Source organism: Molothrus ater, chromosome 22 (genome assembly GCF_012460135.2).
Source record: "Molothrus ater isolate BHLD 08-10-18 breed brown headed cowbird chromosome 22, BPBGC_Mater_1.1, whole genome shotgun sequence".
Lineage (NCBI taxonomy): Eukaryota > Metazoa > Chordata > Aves > Passeriformes > Icteridae > Molothrus > Molothrus ater.
This window is the reverse complement of record NC_050499.2, coordinates 1,957,427-1,981,397: the sequence shown is the minus strand read 5'-3', so window position 1 is coordinate 1,981,397 and position 23,971 is coordinate 1,957,427. Positions and strand designations below refer to the sequence as shown.

The 23,971-nt window shown below is 56.1% G+C and overlaps 2 protein-coding genes across 5 annotated transcripts in view; one reads left to right on the top strand and one right to left on the bottom strand.

Moving 5' to 3' along the window:
- Positions 1-910: 910 nt before the first annotated feature.
- Positions 911-18,901, top strand: ST3GAL4 (ST3 beta-galactoside alpha-2,3-sialyltransferase 4). Of its 2 annotated transcripts, XM_036397366.2 has the most exons (12): positions 911-976; positions 9,249-9,318; positions 15,313-15,385; positions 15,871-15,940; positions 16,507-16,590; positions 16,694-16,791; positions 17,172-17,232; positions 17,475-17,570; positions 17,642-17,831; positions 17,929-18,072; positions 18,169-18,312; positions 18,712-18,901. In XM_036397366.2, the coding sequence occupies exons 3-12, from the start codon at positions 15,370-15,372 to the stop codon at positions 18,796-18,798; spliced, it is 990 nt and encodes a 329-aa protein (XP_036253259.1). In that variant the 5' UTR covers positions 911-976; positions 9,249-9,318; positions 15,313-15,369; the 3' UTR covers positions 18,799-18,901. The 2 variants fall into 2 exon arrangements, with proteins under 2 accessions (XP_036253259.1, XP_036253258.1); XM_036397365.2 differs by lacking the exon at positions 18,712-18,901 and having other exon boundaries at positions 15,871-15,952; positions 18,169-18,449.
- A 1,151-nt stretch (positions 18,902-20,052) lies between these two features.
- Positions 20,053-23,971, bottom strand: part of KIRREL3 (kirre like nephrin family adhesion molecule 3) — a 398,993-nt gene continuing 395,074 nt past the window's right edge. For all 3 annotated transcript variants that reach the window (XM_036397361.2, XM_036397362.2, XM_036397363.2), the window contains 2 exons: positions 21,863-21,949; positions 20,053-20,956 (listed from right to left, as the gene is read on the bottom strand). In XM_036397361.2, the coding sequence (XP_036253254.1) occupies positions 20,513-20,956; positions 21,863-21,949 (531 nt within the window). In that variant the 3' untranslated portion in view covers positions 20,053-20,512. The remainder of the gene's footprint in view (positions 20,957-21,862; positions 21,950-23,971) is intronic.

Sequence of the window (23,971 nt, the reverse complement as noted above, 5' to 3'; positions counted from 1 at the left end):
CACGATGGTTTAGAGCTTAATCTCACGGGGCTTCCAGCATCATCTCATGGGGGTTCAATGAGGGAACAGTGCAAACCCCCTGTGTCCGTGTCAATCTCTGGGGAAATTTCCTTTTATCCCATGGAAAATGGCCTCTGTTTGCAGCCACTCGCCCTGTCCGACAGGGCTGTGCCATGCTCCAAACGGGCAAACTTTGCTGGACTTCTCCAAAACTAAAGCTGCCAGCAACTGGGACCCTACAAGTCCTTAGAGGCCCAAGGCCACCATTCATCTGATAGCAAGACCTTGGGGAAAGGACTTCTTTTTCCATGGAAAATGGGCTCCGTTTGAGGCCACTCGCTCTGACCGAAAGGGCGGTGCCAGGTTAGAAATTGGCAAACTTTGCTGGATTTCTCCAAAACTAAAGCTGCCAGCAACTAGGACCCTGCAAGGCCACAGAGCCTCAGAGGCCACCATTCATCTGATACCCAGACGGTGGTAAATGACTTCTTATTCCTACGGAAAGTGGACTCCGTTTGCTGCCACAGGCCCTGCCCGATAGGGCAGTGCCAAGCGTGAAATTGGCAAACTTTGCTGGATTTCTCCAAAACTAAAGCTGCCAGCAACTAGGACCAGCGAAAAGGATGAGTTTTGCCCACCCCCAAAATCTGCTGCGAGCCAGTTTTGGCGGGTTTTGGCTCGGGGTTTGCCCTGGGAGGGCCTGCCCCCAGCCCCGTGATTTCTGGGGGTCCGAAGGACACGGGGAAAGCGTTGTTGCCCTCCCCAGCCTCTCCCGCGCCGGGCACGAGGGACCGCGCGCCTCCAGCTCCCGGGATGCTCTTCCCTCCTTCCTCCTCCTCCTCCTCCTCCTCCCTCGGCCGCCCATCCCGCGCTGTGCGCAAGCGTGTCCGCCCCCCGCCCGCCCCGCGGGCCGGCCCCGCATCCCGCACCCGCCCCCCGCATCCTCCGCCGCCCCGGCCCCCCGCGCCGCCCCATGGTGAGTCCGCACCGGGGATCCCCCCCGGGTCCCCCCGGCCCGCGTGTCCGGAGCGGGGCTGCGAGCGGGGGGTGCTGAGCAGGAGCAGAGGGTGGGAAGCAAAGCCCCGGTGGTTTTGGGGGGCTGGAGGGGGCGCCCCGCGCTGGGAGGGCGCAAGGCAGGGCAGGAGCTTTGCCCGCCCGGGCAGGGCTGGCATGGGGGTGCAAACTGGGGGTATGGGGGGGCTCCCCGTTCACCCCAGCTCGGACCCCCCCTACCCCCCCCGAGCATCCCACGCCTTTGGCATCGATGTCCTGGCGAGCGCGGCACATGGGAAAGGGAGAAAGTGGCTTTATTTCTACGTTTTGTGGGTTTTTGAAAAATAATTATTATGATTATTTTTCTAATTAGCGCGATTAATCAGCGCCTGAAGTGTGAGTGTGGGCAGCGGCGAGAGGAAAGCCCCCGCTCTGCCAGTGCCCTTCCATCTGCTGTCTCCCCATTCCTGGCAAAACAAACCCCCTCATCTCGCCGGGAAAAGACGGCCCTTGGCATCGCTCCTGCCCGTGGCCACTCCCGGCAAGGAGATCCCACCCCGAGAGCCCCGGGGAGAGAGGGTCTGGCATCTCCCCATAGCACGGGGGGCTCCTTGCCGTGGCTCCGCGTGATCGGGATGCCCGGGAGCCGGGCTAGGGAAGGGAAAATCCTCCCGGAGGCCCTGGGAGGGGAGGACGTGCCCCGTGTGCGGTTCAGGACTCAGGACGGCATCGCTCCCTGAGGAGCAACGGGCTGAGGAGGATTTATGAAGTGGTCTGAGGGTTTTCTCCCCATCCCTGAGCATCCTGCCTGCTGGGTGGATGTGCTGCAGTAGCCTGGTGATCCCAAAGGGGTAGGACGGGGTCCCTGCTGGTCCCCCACTCCATGCTGGTGTGGACAGAGCTGCTGGCAGCGGGATCTGGGCATGTTTGTGCAGGATAAACCCCTGTCCTGTCCCATCCCACTCCATGTGCCTGGAGCCCTCTTCTCCCACGGGACAGGATTGCTTCCAGGCAGAGATGAGGATGCTTGCCCCCAAGCCAGCAGGAAAAGGACCAGCTGGACCTTTCCCCGCTGATCTTTTCATGTCAGGTCTTTGCAGGGTGAACCAGTGGTGTTTTATTGTTCTGGGTAGTGGAGAACAAAGGAAAGTTCTTCCTCTGGGTGTTTTTTTGTGTTCCTCAGCTTGGACACCATCTCTCCTGTTGGATCAGTAGGGTGGTGCCTGGCGGGTTGATGCTGGCTGCTTGGCAACTCTGATCTCCATCTCTTGGTGAGATGAGCTGAATAAAGTCTTGTGGTGGAACTTTTCGGGAAGTTCTGCTGATTTCCCCATCTTTTCTGCTGGGCTCTTCCTCTGGATGCTCCTGGAGGCAGGTGATGGATTGCCCAGGCTTTGCCAGCTGTCTTTGCCAAGGGTGTCCCTGGGAAAGGCCCCCCAGGCAGGCCAGAACCTGGGATCAGTGGCAGAACTGATGGTTTAGGTGTCCTCTTCCTACCCTGGCTCCTAACGATGTGTCCAACGTTTAATGAGCTCCTTGTGTCGCTATAAGCTCTAGGATGGGATCAACGCGCTTTGCTGGACTCTCCCTAACCCCTGTCCCTATCTGTCTGCATCATTAGAGGGCTGCTTGCTCATCCAGCTTCAGGCAGGGAGTTAACAGCAGCTGCTCCAGCAAGGCACCAAATTCTGGGAAATAATGCCTCTGCAAATGTAATATAAAAGGAGGAGCTGTCTGTGGACATGAGTTTTAAGGGATGTCCACTATGGAGGTCTGCAAGTAGGGTGTGTTCCACATCTGGGATTGGAGCATCCTCCTGGAGGATCCACCCTGGAGGGAAAACATCCATTTGGAACTCTGGAGCAGCTGTACTCATGTCTACAAGCCTGTGTTTTTATAGCTTGTGTCATCCCCATTCTTGCAACCAGCATCAGAGGTGGATGCCAGGCTGCAGGATGTGGGAGTGCTGAAACCAGTGCCCTCCCCATGTCTGTGTTCAGGGGTTTTCAGCTGGCAGTAATCCTCAGGTTGAATCCTGCTAATTAATTATTTGGCAATATCTCTAAATCCCATGTATTCTGTTGCTTATTCTCTTTGATGAAGGGATGGTCCCATTGCTTTAGCTTCGAATATTCCAGCGCTGATGCAGGCTGGCAGCATGGAATCTGCTTCTCCACAGCTTTCTCTATTGTGAATTTTTTTTTTAAAGATTTATTTTATGTTAATTTTCCCCTTACATTTTTTTCCTCTGGATGTAGCATGATGGCTACATCATGGAGCAGGGATGTGGTCCTGCTCCTGCAGAGGTTGGCATCCTGGATTCACTGGGATCCCTCTGGGATCTCATCCTGCTTTACCCATTCCAGGCTGGGACCTCCTCATACTCTGCCCCCAGGGACACTTGCATGAGTGGTTTTGGTTTTACAGTGAGGAAAGGAAATTATTTGATGCTTTCATGCTGCTCGTTGCAACTTCTGGTTCTCTTATTTTTGGTGTTTCTTAAGTTCCTGTCACTTTGCTTTCACACTTCTCTGTCCTCCAACTGTAATCCTCATATTTATTGAGCTTTTTCTAGGAAAACCCTGCGTCTTCTTGGGAGGGAAGAGGAAAAATAACCCAGTACTTGCTAATCTCTTGCTTTTCCAGCTGCTGACCCCTTGCATCTGACTGGGGTTGGGCTGGAAAGCTTCCTTGGAGGAAGGAGAAAGGCGTTTGGCTGTCAGGGAACGGAAAAAGCAAAGGAGCCGCTCTCCATCCTGGTTTTCCTTCGGGCTGGCGGATGCTCGCAGCGGTTTCGGGCTGGCTCAGCTGCGGCTGCTCTCCAGGATGTGCTCTGTGTCTGCCGAGCCCCCTGGGGCTGCAGCCGCTGCTCCCGGCCCCGGCAGGGCCCGGGCTGGGCACGGCCCCGCGGGGAGGTGCAGGGGAGCGGGGCAGGGCTGCTCTGCCCGGGGCTCCTGGTGCGGGATGGAGCTGAAACAGCGATCGGGGGAGCGGGACAGGGCAAGAGCACAGCGGGGCTGGAGTCTGCCCGTCCCACAGGGATCTGCCCGTCCCACGTCCCATGGGGATCTGCCCTGCGTGAATTGCTCTGCTGGGATGTCCAGTGAAGGTGGGTTTGACCAACTGCTGCTCCCTGTCCCTTGGAAGGGGCTGGGGACTCCCCACTGCATCAGCTCCTTGTGGAGGACTGCTCTGTCCAAGCTGGGCTGGTGATCTCCGTCGGCTCTTCCATGCCATCCTGAGGATGCTGGGATGCTCCTGGACCATTGTGGGATGCAGCGTGTGCCGGCAAGGGATGCTCGGAGGTGGGATGCACTGGTCCCAAGGAATGGATGTGCAGTGCTGATTGGTCAGTCTTCACTCCTGACACCACACCAGAAGTTAGATCCACAAATCCACGGAAGGATTTCTGCACCGTTTTGGAGTTTTGGTTTCTTTTTATTGCAAGTCAGAACAACCTTAAATCACCAAACCATGTCTGGATATGACCACGCAGGAAGCTGGTTTCCTTTCCCCTGTTCTTTGTAGGTTTAAAAACACATATCTGTGCTGAAGTTTGGTTCTTTTCTTTAATCCTGGGTCTGTGAAGGAGGCTTTAACCTGAGCTCACGCCGTTGGAATTCCCTGCTGCGCCAGGGAGAGGCTCCTTGCCTTCAATCGCTTCCAGATGCCATTCCCGTTCCGGCTCTTCCCCTTGCAAAATGTCTCCCCCAGCCCGCTGAAGTTTTCCCGGCTGGATTTGACATCCCCATATCCGGCCAGGCTGAGTAAGCTGAGCCTTAATTTTTTAACCAGAGCCTGGTGCCAGTGGCGGGAGGTTGGAACTCACCCGCGGTGTTGCACAAGCCGGAGCCCCGGGGTGGATCCTCCGCCGGGGTTTGAGCTGCTTGCGACATCGAGTGGTTTTTAAATTTCTTTTAAAACGGAGGTAAATGAGCTGGGATGGAGTTTGGGGTTTGGGATCCCTTGCTGCACCCTCTGCCCTCATTGCCAATGGGACAGATCTTCCCGCAGCCCCAAAATGGCAGGAAACTGAGGCAAGAGAGTGCTGAGCAAGAGCTGAGGAGTCTTAAACGCTGCTCTGGGGCTTTGCTGATGCTGTGTGCACCCAGCCAGCCCAGCACTCCCACCCTGGGTCATAAAACACCCCTGGATGGGGATTGAACCCCCAGCACAGCAGCTCTGTGGCTGTTGGGCTCCTCTGACCCCCCTGGCTTGTGGTCTGTGGATGATTCTGTGGCATGAGGATGGATCAGACCTGTCTGTGTTGGGAATAGAGGAGAGCACTGAAGCATTGAGGGGAAAAATGAGGTGGAAGGTGAGAAGTGAGGGAGAAAAATGCAGAGGGGGGGATGCAGGTGAACTTTGGGGATGCAGGACTGAACAGGCTTAGGGTGTGGGAAGTGGGATGGTGTCAGAAATGAAGGGCAGTGAGGGACTTTAGGGGTTAAATGTGGTGCTGCCTTCGAACAAGGCATCAGGAGCAATGCCAAGGACTGGGAATTCCTCGGACCCATCCCTGTGCGATCACCAGTGCTGCTTCCAAAAAAATAGATGGGAAAAAAAAAAAGAATCACAAAGAAATGTTTGTTTGGGCATATTCGGGCTCAACAGGTTTTGCTCCCAGGCGGGGTCTGGTATTTGGGGTGGGGGAACCGAGGGCGGCCAAGAGCCTGGCTGTTCAGAGCAGGCTCTTTATGCAACAAAAAGATGTGATTTGTCCTCAGAAATCTTACCCCGGCCTCCTTTCCACTGCCTTTTTTCTCGTGGGGTGACGGCAGCCCTCGAGGGCTTGGGTGGTGCAGGCAGTGTGGGAAGGGATGGGCAGCTCCTGATGAAGGGCTGGGGGAGCTGGGGGGGATTTTCTTAAAATATGGATAAACACAAGGTTTTGGAGCCCTGACACCTCAGCACCTGCCCCAGGACCAGATCCCACTGCCAAAGCCCTGCATCCCCCGCACATTCGGCTTCTTCAGCATCCTGGTGGTCCATTGGCATCTGCCCTGGAGCTGGGGCTTCCCCGGCCCCTTTGCTGCCTAATTAACAACGTTGCTGCATAATCCCCCCTGCATTTACAAGTTAAATCGACAGATTATCTGTATTATGCAAACGCAGCTTTAAATCTTAATTATTTATTTGCATGGGGTGTCTGGAAATCAGCAGCACTAAGCGTGGGGATGCTGTTCTCTTGGAAGTGCAGACTTGTGCTAGGAAATGAACCCAAAGTAGGCTTTTTTTGGTGTGGTGGGTGATGCTCAACACTCCAGCTTGGGAATATGTCTATTTTTTCCTTTAATTTTTTTTGGGGTGGGGGGTGGTTATTGTGGGAGGCTCATCCTTAAATAGCAGTGGTTTATTTTTAGGTCGGTCGCTGCTTTGGATAATCCGGCTTGGCTGGGCAGCTTTGCTTTTCTTCCCATTCTCAGGGATTTGATAGAAATAGGTTTATTAAATTATTTTATTTTTAATAAAATGGTCTAATAAATTTAATAAATTATTAATAGAATTAAAGAAACACAGGGTTGAAGTATGGGGGTTCTGCTGGTGGTTGCCCTTTTCTGCTGTCCTGGACAGGGAGCAATCCCCTGGGATGACCATTAGTGAAACCTCTTCCCAAAGTGTAATTCCCACACTGAAATTACAACTTAGGCTCGGCCAAAGGATGGTTGGGAAGCAGCTGGATTATCTCCCATTAAATACTTGCTGGATGAATACGCTGCTGGTCCCGGGGCCACAGCGACTGTGGTGACGTGAGGGATGTGCCGGGCTTGGAAACACCTTGCTCCTGCCAGCTGGAGAAGTTTTCTCTGGAGGAGGATGAGCTCACCTGGATTTTATTCCCCTCCCAGCCTGGCTTTTGCTCTCTCCCCCCTCGGGAGGTAATTTTAACCGAGGGAGGCTGGCGCCGGTGATGGAGCACCGAGGGACAGACGGACGGACAGCTGCCTCCCTGCAGGTCTGAGGGAGACTCTTCTCCATCTCCCCCTCCCCTATTTTAACAGCCCTGGGGAGATCTGGTTTTTGATGGGGAGGATGATGACAGGAGGAATTTGGAGGCTCAGCCCTGCCCTGTGTGTCCCCTCCTGCCTCTGTAATATCTGTTCCTACCGGGATGCTCCTGCACTGGGCTGAGCCCCTCAAAGGGCCACTTCTGGCTGGCTTTAGTCTTTAGCACAGGAAGGGATGTGCCCACTGGATTTTTGTTTTCTTTTGCTCAAAGCCACGAACATCCCAGAGTGAGATGTTGGGGAGTAGGCAGAAAGTGCCTTTTCCCCCTCAAATTTGGATATTGTTATTTAAATGATTAAACTGAGAGGCAGGAGAGGAAACTGAGGCCAGCAACAGAGCTGGAGAAGGAAAAGAGCAAAATCCAGCTTGTTTGGGACTTCTTGAGGGGTCTGGGATTTGCAATGTTCATTTCCTGCTGGGATCAGCTGCCGGATGGGTTGAGCTGCCTGTGGCTCCTGACCTGCTGGACACTGGAACCTGTGATGGGACTTTTCTGGACCTTGAGCTGGGAACAACCCATGAGCATGGGCTCATGGCAGGGAAACCACTCGAGTGGCTGGAAAACAACCCTGGGAAGAGCGGCAGCAATCCAGCTCCTGGCTCCTCCAGTCGAGCTGGAAAGACCAGCATAGGGCAAGACCTCGGATCCACAGGATCCTGCCTGGCTGATGTGCTTTACAATATCACAGTCTGCTGCTCACCCAGGGCTGCAGGATCCTCCTGCAGCTCTGAACATCCTCATCCTCGTTTTCATGGCAGGGGCTGATGCTGTGCCATGAAGTGCTTTAGCAGGAGCTCCCCAGGGAGAGTTTAACCTTGTTAGTGGATCCTATAATTCACAGCTCTGAATGAAAAGGTTCTGTGTCAGAGGCAGCAATGTTGGATGCTCTGGTAGATTCAGGGGTTCTGGGAAGACCCTGGTGCCAAAGGTGAATTTTATGGCCTCAAGTGCATTTGGTTTGGCTGCTCATTGCCCTGAGCCCTCAGGATTAATTGCCCCCCAAGGCAAACAGCAATGGAAGGAGAAGAAAAGATTCTTTGGGTGGAGAGGGAAGGTGACACTGGGATGGAGCCATCCTTGTCATCCTGGGGCATGTGAAGAAAGCCTAATCTGTGACGAGAAGAATCCATGAGAAACTTTCTCAGGCTCCTGGGTGGTTTCCATCCCCACCCCTTGGACAAGGATGTACCTCTCTTTGTCATATTAATGGGATATTAAGAGAGGAGCATGATAATGTCAGGCAGCTGTGGGGAAGGCTTGCACCTCTCTCAGCACTGCTTTTTCTAGCTGGAGGAGATGGAGAGAGGTGAGGAAACCTCTGGCCCTTCAGAGCTTTCCCTTGGAAGCGCCTTCCCTGCCAGGGCTTAATGAGCAGCTGACAGAGAGAAGCTTGTGTTCCTCCCCTGCATCACTGTTTCTTGCACTGAAACGAGCTGACATTCCCTCTCGTGTGTTTTTCTGGGGGGAGCCATGGCTCCCACCACACCCCATCCATCCCAGGGGCACAGGCAGAAGAGCAAAGCTGCTGCCCTGGGGTAACTGGGACAGCAGTGGGCTCGCTCCACCGGCTGCCTCATTTCCCCATACCTTGGGATGCAGAGCAGAGAGGCTTTCTCTGAGGGGCAGCATGGCAGCAGGGTTTCTGTGCATGGCGGGGTTTCTCAGCAGGGCTTTTCCTCCCCCAAATCATAAGGATATTACAGTGCTGGGCTAGGATGTGCAGTTTGGAAAGTTTTAGGGGAAGAGATGCAGGAGTACGGAGCATTCTCTGTGCAGGAGGGCAGGAAAGCTGCATTCTCATTTCCCTGGGCAAGTGCACTGCTCCATCTCGTGGGGTCTTCCTAAAAGCCCGAGTGAGTCACGGAAGGGGATTTCGGTGTGAAAGGCCAAGGGGTGTTGGGCAAAGCTGCGGCGAGGTCTGCGCTGCCATCGGCTCCACCTCCTGCTTAAAGAGCGGCGGGACCCGGCCCTGGGTGCCGCTGCCGGCCGAGGTGGGTGGGAGGTGGCAGGTGGGGAGGCTTTCCGGAGGTGGCAGGTGGCAGGTGGGAGGCTTTCCGGAGGTGGCAGCCTTTCCGGAGAGCTCCCACCTCGGTGCGCCCTGTGCCGGCTCGCCGGGGCCCCGCTCCCCTGCCCGGGGCCGGCCCCGCCCGGCGCTCCGGGCCGCCCTGCCCGGGGATGCGCAGCGATCCGTGCATCCTCCGGAGCGCCCGCAGCCCTGAGGATGCTCTCCCTTCTCCTTTCCTAGGGGAAGAGAGGACGGCCGCGTAGATCCCGCCGAGCTCCCGCCTGCTCCGCCTGGACCAAGAGGACGGGCCGTAAGTAGCCGTGACTCGCTGCCAGCTAATCCCCGCCCTGCTGGGACTGGTTTCAGCCTCTCCCGCCGCTGGGGATGCAGAAAAAGGTCTCCCTGCCATGGGAATCCTCCTCCCTGCGTGAGTTAACGGAGCACTGAGGTGTTGCTGGGGGTGCAAAGTGATGGACCGGGTTCTTGCTGGGAATCTCTGTGCATGAGAGAAAAGAGCAGAGAAGAACCCAGACGATTTAGGGCTGGCCAAATCAGGCTGCAGGGTTGCTCTTGGGGCTCTGCTCCTTTGAATCTGGTACAAAACAGGAAACAGAGGAGAAACCGCAGGGCCACGGTTACAAATGAGCTTTGCAAGGGGGGTGGTAATGTCAGGCAGCTTCTGAGCCCCAAAAGGGAACCTCCAGAGCCAAAAGCCATTGGGAGCTGGAGCTCCCTGCAGGGTAACTCAGCCCTGGACCCTGGACCTTGATATCCCTTAATTTCCCCCCCCACCCCCGCCACCCTTTTCCCAGAAGAGCTGGGGCATTGCTTGAGTTTGGGTTGGGGATGGGCTGGAGCATCTCCATGGTTTAGTTTTTACCTTCCAGAACTGTAAGGGAGTGGTGCTCCCAGTGGGTGTTCTGCCTGCTGCTCCCAGGAGAGCAGGGAGAGGCTGCCAGCACCCTGCCTGCACCCTGCCTGCACCCCCAGCTCACTGCCTCCCTCTTTCTGCTGCTTTCTGGGGGGATTTAGCCCAGAACATGGGCTCAAAGCTGTGTTGCCAAAGCCGCTTTTGCTGTTGCTGCTGCATCCCTGGGTGATCCCTGAGGATGGAGATACCGGAGAGTAAACACGGCACCGAGGTGAGCGTGGCAGCGAAGGGGGGCTGGACGGGGCAGGTAGGAGAAGGGTGTGCCTGGATCGATGTCAGGGGATCAGGGATCAAATCCCACAGGATTATCACTGCCCTCATCTCCTTAGCAGGGGCTTGGCACCCCATGGGTGGCTCTGCTCTCTTCAGCAGCTCGGTCATAACCTCCAGGGTGTAGTGAGCTGCATACAGCAAGAAAAGGTCTTTATTTTAGTGTCTTAAATAGCAAAAGAGTGATTAAACCTATATAATAAAAATAATAATATGTTATCTCTAACATTATAGCTCAAGTGTAGCCCTGTAGCTCTGTGATGGCCCAGGGTTACCCCAGAGCAGTGAGATAAACAGGTATACCCACATAGCTGGTGGTTTGGGGCTGTAGGAAGGGATTTGTGTCCCATACCTTTGTTTTTTCTGCTGTGAGGATTGAAAAAAACATAGGGGGAGAGGAGAGGATAAACCCAGTTCTGGTCTGAGTCGCTCTGGAGCACATTAAAACCAGCAGTGCCATGGGAAGGCAGAAGCAGCTTGGATTTATCCTGAGGACCTGCCACTGTGAAAATACTTGTTGGACCTGAGCTTATGTGCTGTTGCCACCTTGAAAATTGCAGCCTGGTCATGGGTAAATGTTTTGTTAAGACTCACATGCCAAGGAGGGCTTGTTTCCCCTATAGTAAATCTTTCGCTGGGTTATTGTGTGCCTGGGATACCATGGTAAAGGAAACAGAGCTGCCTCTCTGAGTAAGAGGCAATTAAGATTCCTTTAAAGATTCCTTTAAAGTGACTCGCAGGGCTCTTAAAATAGGATAAATGTGGGTATCAGTGCACAGGCCAGGCTGGCTCCACACCCTCTGTGGGGTTGTGCCCAATGTCCAGTGGAGCTGATTTTTGCAGTACTGTGCCCTCACGACCCTCTTCATCCCCCCAGCTGTGGCACTGCAGCTCTGGCTCTTGACATTGCTCTGCTCTGTGGTTTTTGGCATCCCAGGATCCCTGGTCCCCCCTTGGCATCCCTCTTTCCCTGCCATGCACCATCTCTTGGAGGGGGCTCAGATCTGATCCCTGCTGCCTTTTGGCCTTGCAGTGGTGGTTGTTGCAATCCCACAAGGATTTTCTCCCCGGCTTGGAAAAAAACCTCCCCGGGCACTGGGAGCTCACAGCGGCCGGGGCGAGAAAGGCTTGGGATGCCAGGCTGGGGATTTGGGTGTCTTTGATGCTGTGCCAAGCCCAGGCAGTGCCTTTCCCTGGGTGCTCTCCCTGCAGGATGGCCCCCGGCCGCCTCCCAGGTTGCGCTCAGGCTGCGGCAGGCGCGGGCTGTGCCGGGGCAGGGCGCGGCGTGGGGCGATCCCGGCCCTACCGCGCACGGAACACCCGCGGGACGGGGGCTTGGAACATCCCGGGGCTTCAGCTGCTTCTGTGGGGGTCATTGCTGTCCTCCAGGGAGCACAAGGGTCTGCCCTGCTGGTTCCCAAAAGCTCTGTGTGCCTGGAGAGCTCGGGAGAGATGGTGTGGCTGGGCTGAGGGGGTCTGGGCTGGCCTGGCTGTCTGTCTGTCTCCCTTTGGTTCCCACTGCTGAGAGTGAATCTTTAGGGACTGCCAGTGCATCCCTTCCTCGGGTGCTATCCAACTCTCCTCCAGTTAAAAATAAATGCATGTTTTTTTGGGATAAACTGTTGGAGATGCCTATTTTTCAGTGAGCATTCTTCTCACCCAGGGAAGCTGGACCAGGCAGTGGGTGGCTCCGTGTCCCGTGGGCATGTGGGATGGGACAGTGGGAGCACAGGAGAGGTGTCCTTGCCTCGTGTCGTGCTTTTCCCAATCCACAGGTTACCATGGGAACATAAAAGTACCAAGCCTGCTGGTCCATGATGCTTTGCCAGGATGGCCTGGGATCACTATTATGCTGGGGGAATTTATAACCACTCCCCACCTCCATGCTTGTTCTGTGCCTTTAAATTCCTTTCCCCCCCCCCCCTTTTTTTTTGGCTGGGAGCAGCTTGGCATGTACTTTCTTCCACTTTGTGGATTGACATGACTTAAATCTGTAAATGCTGGAGCCATTGAGGCCATGGGGAGGAGATGGGAATGGGTGGATGGAGATACAGGGATGAACCTCTCTGCGTTTCCCCCTGCAGGAGGGTCGGTCTGTATGGGTGTTGCTGGCATCTCCCAGGGGACATGGTGAAACTGGGAGGCAAAATGCTGCTCCAGGTCAGAGGCAGACAGGGAAACTCCATGAGGCTTGGCCATGAGCTGCCTCTGCAGCATCCTGGGATGGGGCTTTCCCAGAACACAGGGTGGGGAAGGGAGTGGGAGATGGGGAATGGGCCATGGGGCTTTTGGATCCTTTGTGCAGCAATAATTGCAGCCTGCGGTGCTGTGGGGGTGCATCCTCCAACATCAAAGAAGGGCTTTTCCAGTCACTTCTTCCAGGTGTGGGGAGCTGAATCCAGCTGGGCCTTTCCCCCAGCTTCAGGGCTCAGTGGGGCAGGCAATGCCCTGGAACAACCCTGGGGGTGCCAGGGTTGATCCCAGTGAGTGCTGAGTCTCCCCTGCCCGACAGGGATGCTGCAGTGCGGGGTCCAGGCAGGATGTTGTGGTGATGGGTCTGTGCTGGGGGGTCTGAGGGAAGCTGTGATGGGACAGGGATGCTGTGGGGGCACTGAGGATGCTGCAGTGGCTTTGAGGATGCTGTGATTGGGACAGGGATTCTCAGGGAGGCTCAAAGGATGCTGTGGGGGCTTTGAGGATCCTGTGATGGGATGAGGATGCCAGTGGGAGGGGACTCTGAGGACATTGTGGGAGACCAGGGATGCTGCAGGAACAGAGATATTGCAGGACTGGGGATGCTGTGGGAGGGCTCTGAGGATGCTGTGAGACCGAGTTGCCATGGGGTGCTCTGAGGGTGCTGTGATGGGACAGGAATGTTGCAGGGGGCTCTGAGGGTGCTGTGATGGGACAGGGATGTTGCAGGGGGCTCTGAGGATGCTGCAAGACTGGGGACCAGCAGGACCCTTTGGCATTACTCACTCCAGCAACCCTACAAGGAGGACACAGGACCTGGCTCGGGGTGTTCAGACCTTCCTGCTTTCAGCAGCTGCTCTGGTTTGGGCTGTGGGTCTGGGAGGGCTGTGGGGAGCTTGAGCTCATTCCAGAGGCACCAGGGGTGCGGGGGCAGCCGGGTGTGCTCTGTTTTGCTGCGCATTCCCTGATCGCTTCACTAAACAAGGTTCCTTCTCCTCAGGGATTAAATGCCATGTTTGCCTTAGATAAATTTTGCATCAGGCCCAGCTTGTGCATACAAGCCTGGGAAAAGATCATAAAGCTTTCAAAAAATATTATTAAGAAAAGCTGGTATGTAAAGGCAAACATTGCGGGCAGAGCAGATTTCCCAGTGCTTTCAGTGGTGGAAGGGGTGAAGTGTGCTTGGTTGAGTGTTTTGGCACCCGAAGATGAAGCTGGGGGGTGAATGTGGTGCTAAAATCAGGTCCTGATGCCCAGCAATTTCCCAGCCCTGGGCAAACAGGGGTACTCAGCCCTCCCAGGAGCAAACCCAGCCTCCAGCTGAGGCAGTGGATTTCCCCTTGGAGCTTTTGTGGCCGGTTTTACTAAGAACAAAACTCCCCTGCTTTTACCTTCCCCTAATTTTACTTTTTCTAAGCAATTGTAATATGTAAAGGGGTGAGACCCCCTGTGCCTTCTTCCTGTATTGCTCCCACCTGTGAAGATCCAGCTGTAGGTTTCATCTTCCCAAGCAGGAGGGAAGTTGGGCTGGAAATTTGGATGCAGGATGAGAGCCAGTTGGGATAGGGGGGTTGCTTCCCCTTTCTGGAGCCCCCACGTAATGATGGGGCACAATTATCCATGTTTTGTGAAGAAGTGGTTCAGAAGGAGGTGCTTTCTTAGGGGACCTCCTCACCTGCCCCATCCCTCTGCTGTCAAATAGACACAATTTTCTTTTTCTAATATCCTGTCTTGTTGCTTTTAGTGTGGTTTAATTGTCCTTAATTGTCTTTTAATTGCCCTTTCTGCCCTTTTTAATTAATTGCTCTCCTGTCCTTTTAACTTCAGAAGCCCGTGACAGGGAGGGGAAGAGCCTGGCTCTTGTGGGACCATCCTTGATCCCATTTCTCCTCATTCTTGATACATTTTTGTCCCCAAACCCGGTGTTCTTAGCTGGCTGCTGGGTGTTTGGCAGGTGTCAGGTTTGTTAGTGGCACTTCCCTGGGTAGGGAGGGGATGAGGTGGGGGCCCTCCCTTGGCAGGTGACTAATCCCTGGAGGATCTGATGGGCAGGCTCTGACTGAGAGACTGCATCGCTCAGCCCCACATGCACCTTTCCCCTTGGCTGGCATTCAGCACACCGAGACATGGCTGGTCAGAGGCAGGAGCAGCTCAGTTACCAGGGGCACAGCCAAGCCCAGCTCTGAGCCTGGCTTAGAGCAGGATTCACCCTGGGAGAAAAGCCTCCCCTGTACCCCAAAGCTTCTCCCTCCTGGTAAGTTCATTTTCCACCCTTGCCGTGTCCTGGTGGGATGGGATGAGCCCATCCTGGGATGGCTCCAACCACAGCTCTTTGCTCCTTATTCCAGGAGCGAGAGGTTTCAGAGGAGCACAAAGTGTCCCTGCTTCCCTGGGCAGTGTTTGTGTGGGCACTAAGCTCCAGCACCTCCTTTCCCCAGGCCAGGGATGGGTAAATCCAAGGCGTTGGAGGTTCCCCAAGTACGTGATGCTCTTTGGTTTGATCCTGCTTGGCTGCTCCTGTCCTTTCTGACTGGCTTTGTGGTGGCACATTGGACTTCATAACTGCTGGTGCCAGGTGGATCCTTAAGCTGGGTTTTAAGTCTCCCCCATGGTATTTTGTGGTTGAAACCCCACTGGGGGCTTGCTTTTCCTCTCTAATTAATTTATTTTTTTCCTTTGGCCTCTAACCTGTAGGGCTGAAGCTCCTTGGGAAGTGCTGCTTGCTTGGCTTTGATAAGCTCTCTAAACCAACCTTTTTGCAGCAAAGAAATGTGAATTTAAATAAATAAATCCTTGGGGAACCCTTACACCTGCTTGCCTGCAGATGCAGATGGGCAAGCAGGGGGTGATGCCTCTTGGATGGGGTTTTAGGGTCAGCTTTGATGGGTTTTCCCTGTTTTCCTGCTGCAGGTGACCAGCCACGATGAGAGCTCTGGCCCCTGCCTGATCCCTTTCCTGCTGATAAAAATGATCAACAAGTCTCGTGAGTCCTCCAGGGATCCCCTCTGTCCAAGCAGGGATGGGGAGCCTGGGGAATTTGCATTTGGAATTCTGGGGGTTGGATTCTACTTTGCTGTGGTTCCAGTAGAGTGATGGAGTGTTGGGGTATCACAGGAGAAGGTTGCAGTGGGGAGGGTGGGTTTGGGCACCTGGAACCCCTTGGACTATGTTGTATGGAAATGGGATGGAGGCACACAGGAAAAGGGATATTTGCCTAGTCTTTGATGAAAATCAGGAAGGAGGAAACAGAAAGGTCAACAAACAATGGCTTTTAAACCTGAGATAAACCCACCTGGCTCATCTTAGAGCCCCTCCTCTCTGGGCCGTGGTGCCAGCCAAACCTGCTCCCTGAGGAGAGCGTTCTGCCATCCTGGGTCTAGCTAGGGGTGCTGTGGGACCCCACAAGCAGCCATCTAAACCCCATGGCTGACACTGGTTTATCTCTCCCCCTCCCCACTGGGCTTGCAGGAGGGAAGATACTCGGGGTGCTGGCGCTGTTTCTGGTGATGGTTTGGTACTCGATCTACCGGGAAGACAGGTACACACAGCTGTGAGTGCTCCTTACTCAAGTTTAAAGGCCCTCCTGCCCTTTCCTTCACTCCTGGGAGGCAGTTCCTTCCTGCCCATCCCTCACAGGGATGCCAGAGCATGGCACATTCCCTGGATCCGAGGGGATTGGGGAGGTGGCAGCATCCTTGGCTGCTGCTGGAGAATGGGGGACACAAACGGGGCTCCCCGTTGGGGGGTGGTGGTGGTGGTTGGGCTCTGTGGGGTTTTTTGCAAATGCTGCTTTTCCCAGTGCTTTTCTGAGCCCGGGAGGATGGGAAAGCCCTGCTCTCTTCCCAGTGCCAGTGATGCTGACAGAGATGGGGAAAGTGGAGTGTGAGGTTCATGAGCAGAGCAAGAGAGACCTCTTCTGATGCAAGGCTGCAAGCCCAGCAGATAAATGCCCAGGCAGTGCTGGCCTTAAATCCAACTGGAAATCTCTCTCTCACAGCTTGAATCCCACAGTGGGGATGCCTGGGGGTGCTGGAGCCCCTTTTGCCAGGAGGGGGCTGCAGAGGAACAGGCATCATTTGATCTAATAAAACTCTTCCTTTACAGCTTTTATTTCCCTGTGCAAGAAAACAACAAGACAACGTGTCCCCTTGGGGAGGTGGAAAAGAAAGCAGCGCAGCTCATCGGGAAGTGAGTTTTGGGGCTGGGAGCAGGGAGTGGGGATGCAGAGCCAGGACCCCCCTCCCTGTGCCATCCCTGATCCCAGTGTCACTGACCCTTTGCTCCTTGGCAGCTACACGAGGGACCACCCACTGTTCTTGCAGCTGAAGGACTATTTTTGGGTGAAGACGCCATCGCTCTATGAGCTGCCCTACGGCACCAAGGGAAGTGGTAAGCCTGACAATGCTCTGTGGGATCTGTCTGTCTGTCTGTCCTGCTGCTGCTCCTGGGGTTTCAACTTCCCTTTTTCTAAAGACATCTGCAGGTTGATTTTGCTGGAGACTAGTCCCAAGCTATTTTCTTGGTTTTTAGAGTCTGCAGTGAGTATCTCCTCACACATGGTGTCTCTAAAAGAGTTTAGGGTGGGCCAGGTTTTACTAAGCCCCAGCGACAGATTATCTGCTTGAAATTGGGATTAACAGTAGGAGCAAATTTGGCAGGGATGGGGCAGCACTCAGAGTGTTGTGCTAGGCAGGAGCTGCCTTCCTCACCATCCTCACCTTCCTCACCATCCTCACCTTCCTCACCCTATCCTTGCCCTTGCTTTGCAGAAGACATCCTGCTGCGCCTGCTGTCCATCACCCACTACTCCCTGCCCGAGAGCATCCAGAGGTAACACTGGGGTGGGTTTAGGGGCTTTTCTCTCTTTTTCTTCATCATTGCTCTCTTGGGGGTGGTTGCAGTTTGTCTGCTGTGGGCCCAGGATTTGGCAAAATGAACCTCTGCAACCCAGAGGTGGTGGATGGAGCATGGGAAGGTGTGGAGACTGGACAACACCAGGTTTAACTCCCCCAGGGGTTAAAATCAGCCCAGTTTTGGAGCAGGTCTGGTTGAGACAGGGTTTTCTCTCGCAGCCTCAAGTGCAGGAGGTGTGCCGTGGTGGGCAACGGCCACCGGCTCCGCAACAGCTCCATGGGGGACACCATCAACACCTACGACGTGGTGATCAGGTACAGCCCTGGCCCCCCGCTCCCTCCCCAGTGCCACCGCAGCTGGGGCTGACACCTGTGATGTCCCAAAGGCTGAACAACGCCCCGGTCCATGGTTATGAGCAGGACGTGGGCTCCAAGACCACCATGCGCCTCTTCTACCCTGAGTCAGCCCACTTCGACCCCCGGACCGAGAACAACCCCGACACGCTGCTGGTGCTCGTGCCCTTCAAGCCCATGGACTTCCAGTGGATGGAGGCCATCCTTAACGACAAGAAGAGGGTGAGTGTGGTGGGGAACTGGGTCCAGCCCCTCCCTGGCTGCTCCAGACTCCAGCTGTCATGCCACCCCACCCCTGGGGACATCTGGGCTCTTGCAGGTTCGGAAAGGGTTTTGGAAACAGCCCCCACTGATCTGGGACGCCAACCCGGAGCAAGTTCGCGTCCTCAATCCCTACTACATGGAAGTAACTGCTGCTAAACTGCTCAACCTCCCCATGAAGCAACCACGGAAGGTCAAACAGGTAAGGGGTGGGGGTGGCCAGTCACCCTGCACACCCTGAGGGGGGTCAGCCTGTCCCTGTGCAGCTCCCTGAAGGCTGTGGCTCTGTGTCCTCCAGAAGCCCACCACAGGGCTGCTGGCCATCACCTTGGCACTGCACTTCTGTGACCTGGTGCACATCGCGGGCTTTGGCTACCCCGATTCAGCCAACAAGAAGCAAACCATCCACTACTACGAACAGATCACACTCAAATCCATGGCCGTAAGTGTTTGCCCCACAGTTTTGTCCCTGTTCCCCCCATTTTTCCCCCAGGAGGGGGGATGGCAGCCCAGGAGAGCAGTGCCATGATGCTGAATGGCGTGGGAGGCTCTTCCTCTCACTCCCCTCCCATGACGAAGGTTGAAGTCCACCTTTGGATGGTCATCGTCCAACTTCTCTTGGTAGCCAAATGTCTTTGGAGGCATGGCAAGTTGGATCCATCCCCAGTTTATGTGTGAGGAGAAGAGCTCGTGGACAGAGGGATTGGGTGGGGAGGGTTCCATCCCTGCTTTTGGGGGGCTGAAGTCCCTGCTGGTGGGATGGGCAAGGTGGAGGGTGTGAGGAATGGAAGGAAAATGTGTGGCCCAGACTCTGGTGTCACCCCTGCTCCCTGTCCTGTAGGCGTCAGAGCACAACGTGTCACACGAGGCCGTGGCCATCAAGAGGATGCTGGAGCTGGGACTCGTCAGGAACCTCACCTACTTCTGAGGGCGATGGGGCTGTGCAGGGACAGCGTCCCCAGGGCGAGGGGACACCATCCCCTTCAGCGAGGGGACACTGCGCTGGCATGGCCGGAGTGACCGAGGGCAGAGCATTGTTGTCACCGCTGCCACCACGGCCTGGGACTCCTGGAGCAGGGCTGGGGCTGGGCCCGTGCTGGACCGCGGGTGCCCAGGGTGGGGCGGCTCTCGGGGTGCAGGGAGCCTGGCGGGGCCGTGGCCCAGCGCCTTTTCTACTGACGCACTGAAGCTACCGAGGACTTGAGGGGGTTTTTGGGGTAGGGGGGTCCTCCCTCCCAGCGGGCCTGAGGGGGTGAGCCAGGGCAGGAGCCCTTGCCCTGGACATTCTCTTTCCCTTAATTCCCTCATACACTGACGAGGGCCCTGCTGAGGGGCTGATTTTGGGGTCCTGGCCCCTCCCCGCCCAGGGAATGGGAGCCTTTGGAGGCTAATGTTGCCTCCTCCCTGTCCTGGACCTCCCCCCAAATATTTAATTCCCTCCCTTTTTTTTTAATTTCCTTTTTTACTTGGCGGCCCTGTCCTGTGCCTTAGCGCTGGCGTAGGGACTCGTCCCCACAGCCCCCCTGGGTGGGGGCACCCTGGGCTGCTTGGCTTCGGGATCTGCCAGAGCCCTTTGGTGGTGCAGATTAATTATTAATTTAAATGCTTATTTATGGTGGAGCCTTCACCCAGGGCCTGCATGCCACTGGTGTCAGGGACAAGGGGCCTTGGGTGGGCTGGTGTGTGCTTGGCTCCAGGGGTGGGCATCTGGGATGTCCCCCACCATGGAGGGGTTGACCTGGTGCCTTCTCCCTGCTGGTGTAGGGTCCCCTCTGCCCCCGTGGGGCTGCAGGTGTTGGGGGGACCCATGGATGGGGGTGTTGGGGCTCATGTTGGCACCCAATAAAGTCCTTGTGAGGCTGGGATGGGCTGGGTGCTCCTGGGGCCATGGTGGGGGGGGGGGTGTGAGGGAGTTTTGGGGCTGTGAGATGCAGGGAAGGTCGCCTGTCCCCATGTCATTGTGTCCCCTTACCTGTTTGTGATGCCCCATCTCCTGGTTCCCACGCTGGGCTTGTGGGGTCCCAGCTGCCCCGTGCCTCAGTTTCCCTCCACCACCGGCCATTTCTGCCCCATGGGGCCTGCCCCAGGAGGCCATGGCACAGCCAGGCTCCAGGCCAGGTGTGTGCCGGGGCGGAGTGCCAGGGAAGCCGATGTCCCCGCGGGGTGGCCATCAGCCCAGGCGTGCCACGAGAAACACCTCTTGTATTGACCGCGGTGCCGCGATACAGCGGAGAGGCCCTTCCCGGGGAGTCCCTGTCCCACCGCCGTCCCCACCTCCCGTCCCCATGGCGGGACCCCCCGACCCCCCGACACGGACTCTATAAGTATGGACACCGAACACCACGAAGGGAAGGGAGGAGCCGGGGGCAGGGGGCAGCGGGAAGCGGAGGCGAGCGGCTGTGGGGGCGCGGTGGGGCCGGGGCCGTCCCCAGCCCCGCCGAGGGAGCGGCTCCCCGGGGCTCAGCGCGTCCTCGGCGGGGTTGTGCTTAGCGTGTGCCAGGGAGGGGGATGCTCGGCCGGTCCCCTTCCCCAGCCCTGCTCCAGGGGCCTGGATCCGGCTGCTCCCAGCGCCGCTGCCGGCGGTGCCGCTGTCCGAGCAGAGCACGGCGCCCACGGGAGGGTCCCGAGCGTCCCCGAGGGGCTCAAACGTGCGTCTGCATCCGCCTCTGCAGGGGCCGGCTGGGGTCTGAGTTTTGGGAAGACGACTGGGAGTGGTGGGAGGAGGACGCGGAGGCCTTGCTGGCCTTGTCGAACTGCACGTAGCCGTCCTGCTTGCCGCTGCTGCTGATGCTGCTGTCGCACTGGGTGTCGAGGAAGGAGCTGCTGTCGCTCATGGAGCCACGCTGGAACTCGCGCTCGCACAGCTCGATGGAGCTGCTGCCCATGCCCAGCACGAAGCGCTGGCTGTAGTCGTAGAGGCGGCTCTGCCCGCTCAGGGTGCTGTAGATGTTGGTGAAGGACATGCCCGTGGGCACCCGCTGCTTGCCCGCCGGGCGCAGGTCAGCCGGGCAGCCCGACAGCGAGATGGTGGGGGTGGAGTGGTGCTCCTTGAAGGTGTTCACGCTGTAGTAGCCGTTGGTGGGGTCCTGGGGGGTGGGAGAAGCGGGGCAGGTTGGTGGTGGCCTCTCTGGGTACCTCCCTGGGCATTTGGGGTGCCCACCCTGCCCATCCACCCGGGACAAGCGAGACTTATCACAACCATGGAATATGCTGAGCTGGAAGAGACCCACAAGGACCATCCAGTCCAACTCCTGGCCCTGCACAGACACCCCCACAATCCCACCCACTCTCTGTGTCTCCTGGAGTTCAGGCAGCCTCGGGGCCGTGCCCATTCCCTGGGGAGCCTGGGCAGTGCCCAGCACTGTCTGGGCAAGAACCTTTACCTGATACCCAACCTAACCCTCCCCTGGTACAGCTCCAGTTGGTCTCTCACGTCCTGGTGCTGGTCACAGAGAGCAGAGGTTAGAGCTGTCCCTCAGGAAGAAGCTGCAGACTCTGATGAGTCTCCCCTTGGTCTCCTCTAGGCTGAGCAAGCCAAGTCACCTCAGCCACTCCTCATATGAACCCTCCAGACCCTTCCCCATTTTCATAGCCCCCCTTTGGAGGACACCTCAGCCACCAAACCATGCAGCAATGTCCTCTTGTGCCACCAGTGAATTCCAATCTGCTCAGCCCTCTCCAGATACAAGTGCCCCTTGCATGTCACTGTCCTGACACCAGACCTTTGTGTTAGCTTTAAAAGCTGCTGGGGCCACAAAACATGCCAGAGCCTCTCTCCCTGCACAGGGACAGCCCTCTGGGACAGGCCACCACCGGCGACACAGCCCAAGGACAGACAGCCTGGCAGCAGCAGTGCTGGGTGAGGCTCTGCCCGGTGGTGGGCACGGGGAGGGTCCCCAGCTCCCCGGGTGCAGCCCCTCTGCCAGGAGTGACGGGGGGCTCTGACCCCATCTCTCGCTGGGGACAGAATCAGGCCCCAGGATCCAACCCACCTTCAGGTTTTGAAACTCCTTCTCCTCCTCCTTGAGCACCTCGAGCTGCTTCAGCACCGAGTCCTGCTGGAACTCCCCCCGGTCCATCTAGGAAAGGAGGCAGGGTCAGCATCCAGCACCGCCCGACCCCCGATCCCCATCGCCCCAAGGCCATGGGGGTGAGCCCCGCATCCATCACCAGCCCCGGGGCACTGGGAAGTTGCCACCAGCCGGGTTCAAGGACTTGCCATGGGGTGCCCCAGTGGTGTCCGAGGGCGGATGCCCCAAAGCCACACAATTCCCTGGGTTACAGATTGTTTTTCCCTGTTTAGGACAGAAAAAGGCAGGCTGATGCAGAAAACTAATTATTTACCGAGATGAGGGCTGGGGCTGCACCCGCCTGCCCAAGCAACACCCCCAAAATCGCCTGGTTTTTGTTGTTTTCTTTTTTTTTTTTTTTTTTTGTTCCCCTTCTTTTCATCCTTTCCTCCTCAGCTGAACTTGGCCGCCTTATTAGTTTTCCTTTGAAGGCTGGCTGTGACCGGGGGGAGGCGGAGAGGAGGGGCAAGGTGCACATTAATTACACCACAGCTTTAATTACCCTTCCTTCAGCACGCGGGGCTGTGCAGGAAGCAGGATAATTATCAACCAATTCCTCAGTTGCCTTTTTTTAGCTTCTCCCGTATTCGCCCGACGCCTCCAGCCCGGCTTCTCTGGGATCACAGCCCCACAGCAGCCCCAAAATCCCCTTTTATTGCCCAAATTCTCTCCTCTTTAAGATGGTAAGTGGCTGTGGAAATTCACCCCGCGGCACTTGCTGTTCATCTCCCGAAAGCCTTTGATGTGGCTGTTAAAGGCAATAAATTAAAGTACCTGAGTTTTCCTAGGGAAAAGAAAGCCTGTATCAGCCATTGATTTACCAGGATAAATACAAGTGTCGCCGAGGATTAAACGAGTGCAGCTAAAATGGGACGTGGAGGTTTTTTTTTTGCTCTGCCAACCCCGGCGACCCCCTCGATTCTCTAAAGCATCTCTGCAAAGGCAGACTGGGGCTGTTAACCCTATCGGAAGGGTTTAACAGGTCCCAGCTCGGAATGAAAAGCAAAAACCACTTCTTCTTGGATTTGGTTTGGTGGTTTTTTGTGGTTTTTTGTGGTTTTTTTTTTTTGTGTGTGTGTGTGTGTTGGCGTGGATGACGCAGGGCCAGAGATGGAGAGGGCAGATCCAGAGATGGAGAGGGCAGAAGGGAGGTGGGAACCAAAGGAACAATGCCACTGTGACCAAACCTCCCTGGAATTAATGATGTCGCGTTTGATGGGGTGTTTGAAGCCATTTTATTTAAGCCATTTATTTTATTTAAGCCATTGAAGTGATGGTGGGAATGATCCAGGTACTGGGATGCTCCCTGCGCTCCGTGGGGACCCTGCTTGTCCCCTGTCCTCTCTGAATTCGGCTGCACCCCGTGGATTTGGGGACCGCAGGGAGTCTCCACGTGAGGTCCACAAAGCGCCACCACATCACCGAACCTTCAACTCCCCCATTACAGCCGGTCATTAACGTCAACTTTATTAACACCGTTAATTAGTGGGCGGTGGGATCCTCGTTAGTGTGATTTCCTCTTTGTCATCACTGAGTCAACACCGGGAAAGGACCGACCTTAACTCAAGTTCACTCCATCACCAATATTAATGGGATTATGAAGGGGGAGAGGAAAATAGATGGAAAAAGAGATGTCTGAGAGTCCTGGCATGGGATGCCCCAGCGGAATTCCTGGTATTTTTTCCAGTGCCATCCTTTCTCCAGCCAGGTGACAGCACCAATATGCTCAAGTTCACTCCATCACCAATACTAACGTGGATTATGGAGGGGGAGAGGGAAATAGATGGAAAAAGAGACCAGAGATGTCTGAGAGCCCTTGCATGGGATAGCCCAGTGTCATTCCTGGACGTTTTTCCAGAGCCGTCCTTTCTCCAGCCAGGTGACAGCACCAAAATGCTCCGGGCCTGATGGCTGGGGGTACACCCGGCTGTGAGTGCCACCATTCCCCCTGCCAGGACCTCATCCTGCCTGGCACTGCCAGGGGCCAGCAGCTCTCCCCTGCCCAGAACAGCGGGCACTGCAAAGCCCTGC

Bases quoted from the DNA above. Each gene is read 5' to 3' on its own strand.
- ST3GAL4 (XM_036397365.2), top strand. The intron at 15,953-16,506 runs GTGAGTGCTCCT...CTTCCTTTACAG, and splicing joins GAAGACAGGTACACACAGCT to CTTTTATTTCCCTGTGCAAG. The intron at 17,832-17,928 runs GTGAGTGTGGTG...GGGCTCTTGCAG, and splicing joins TCCTTAACGACAAGAAGAGG to GTTCGGAAAGGGTTTTGGAA.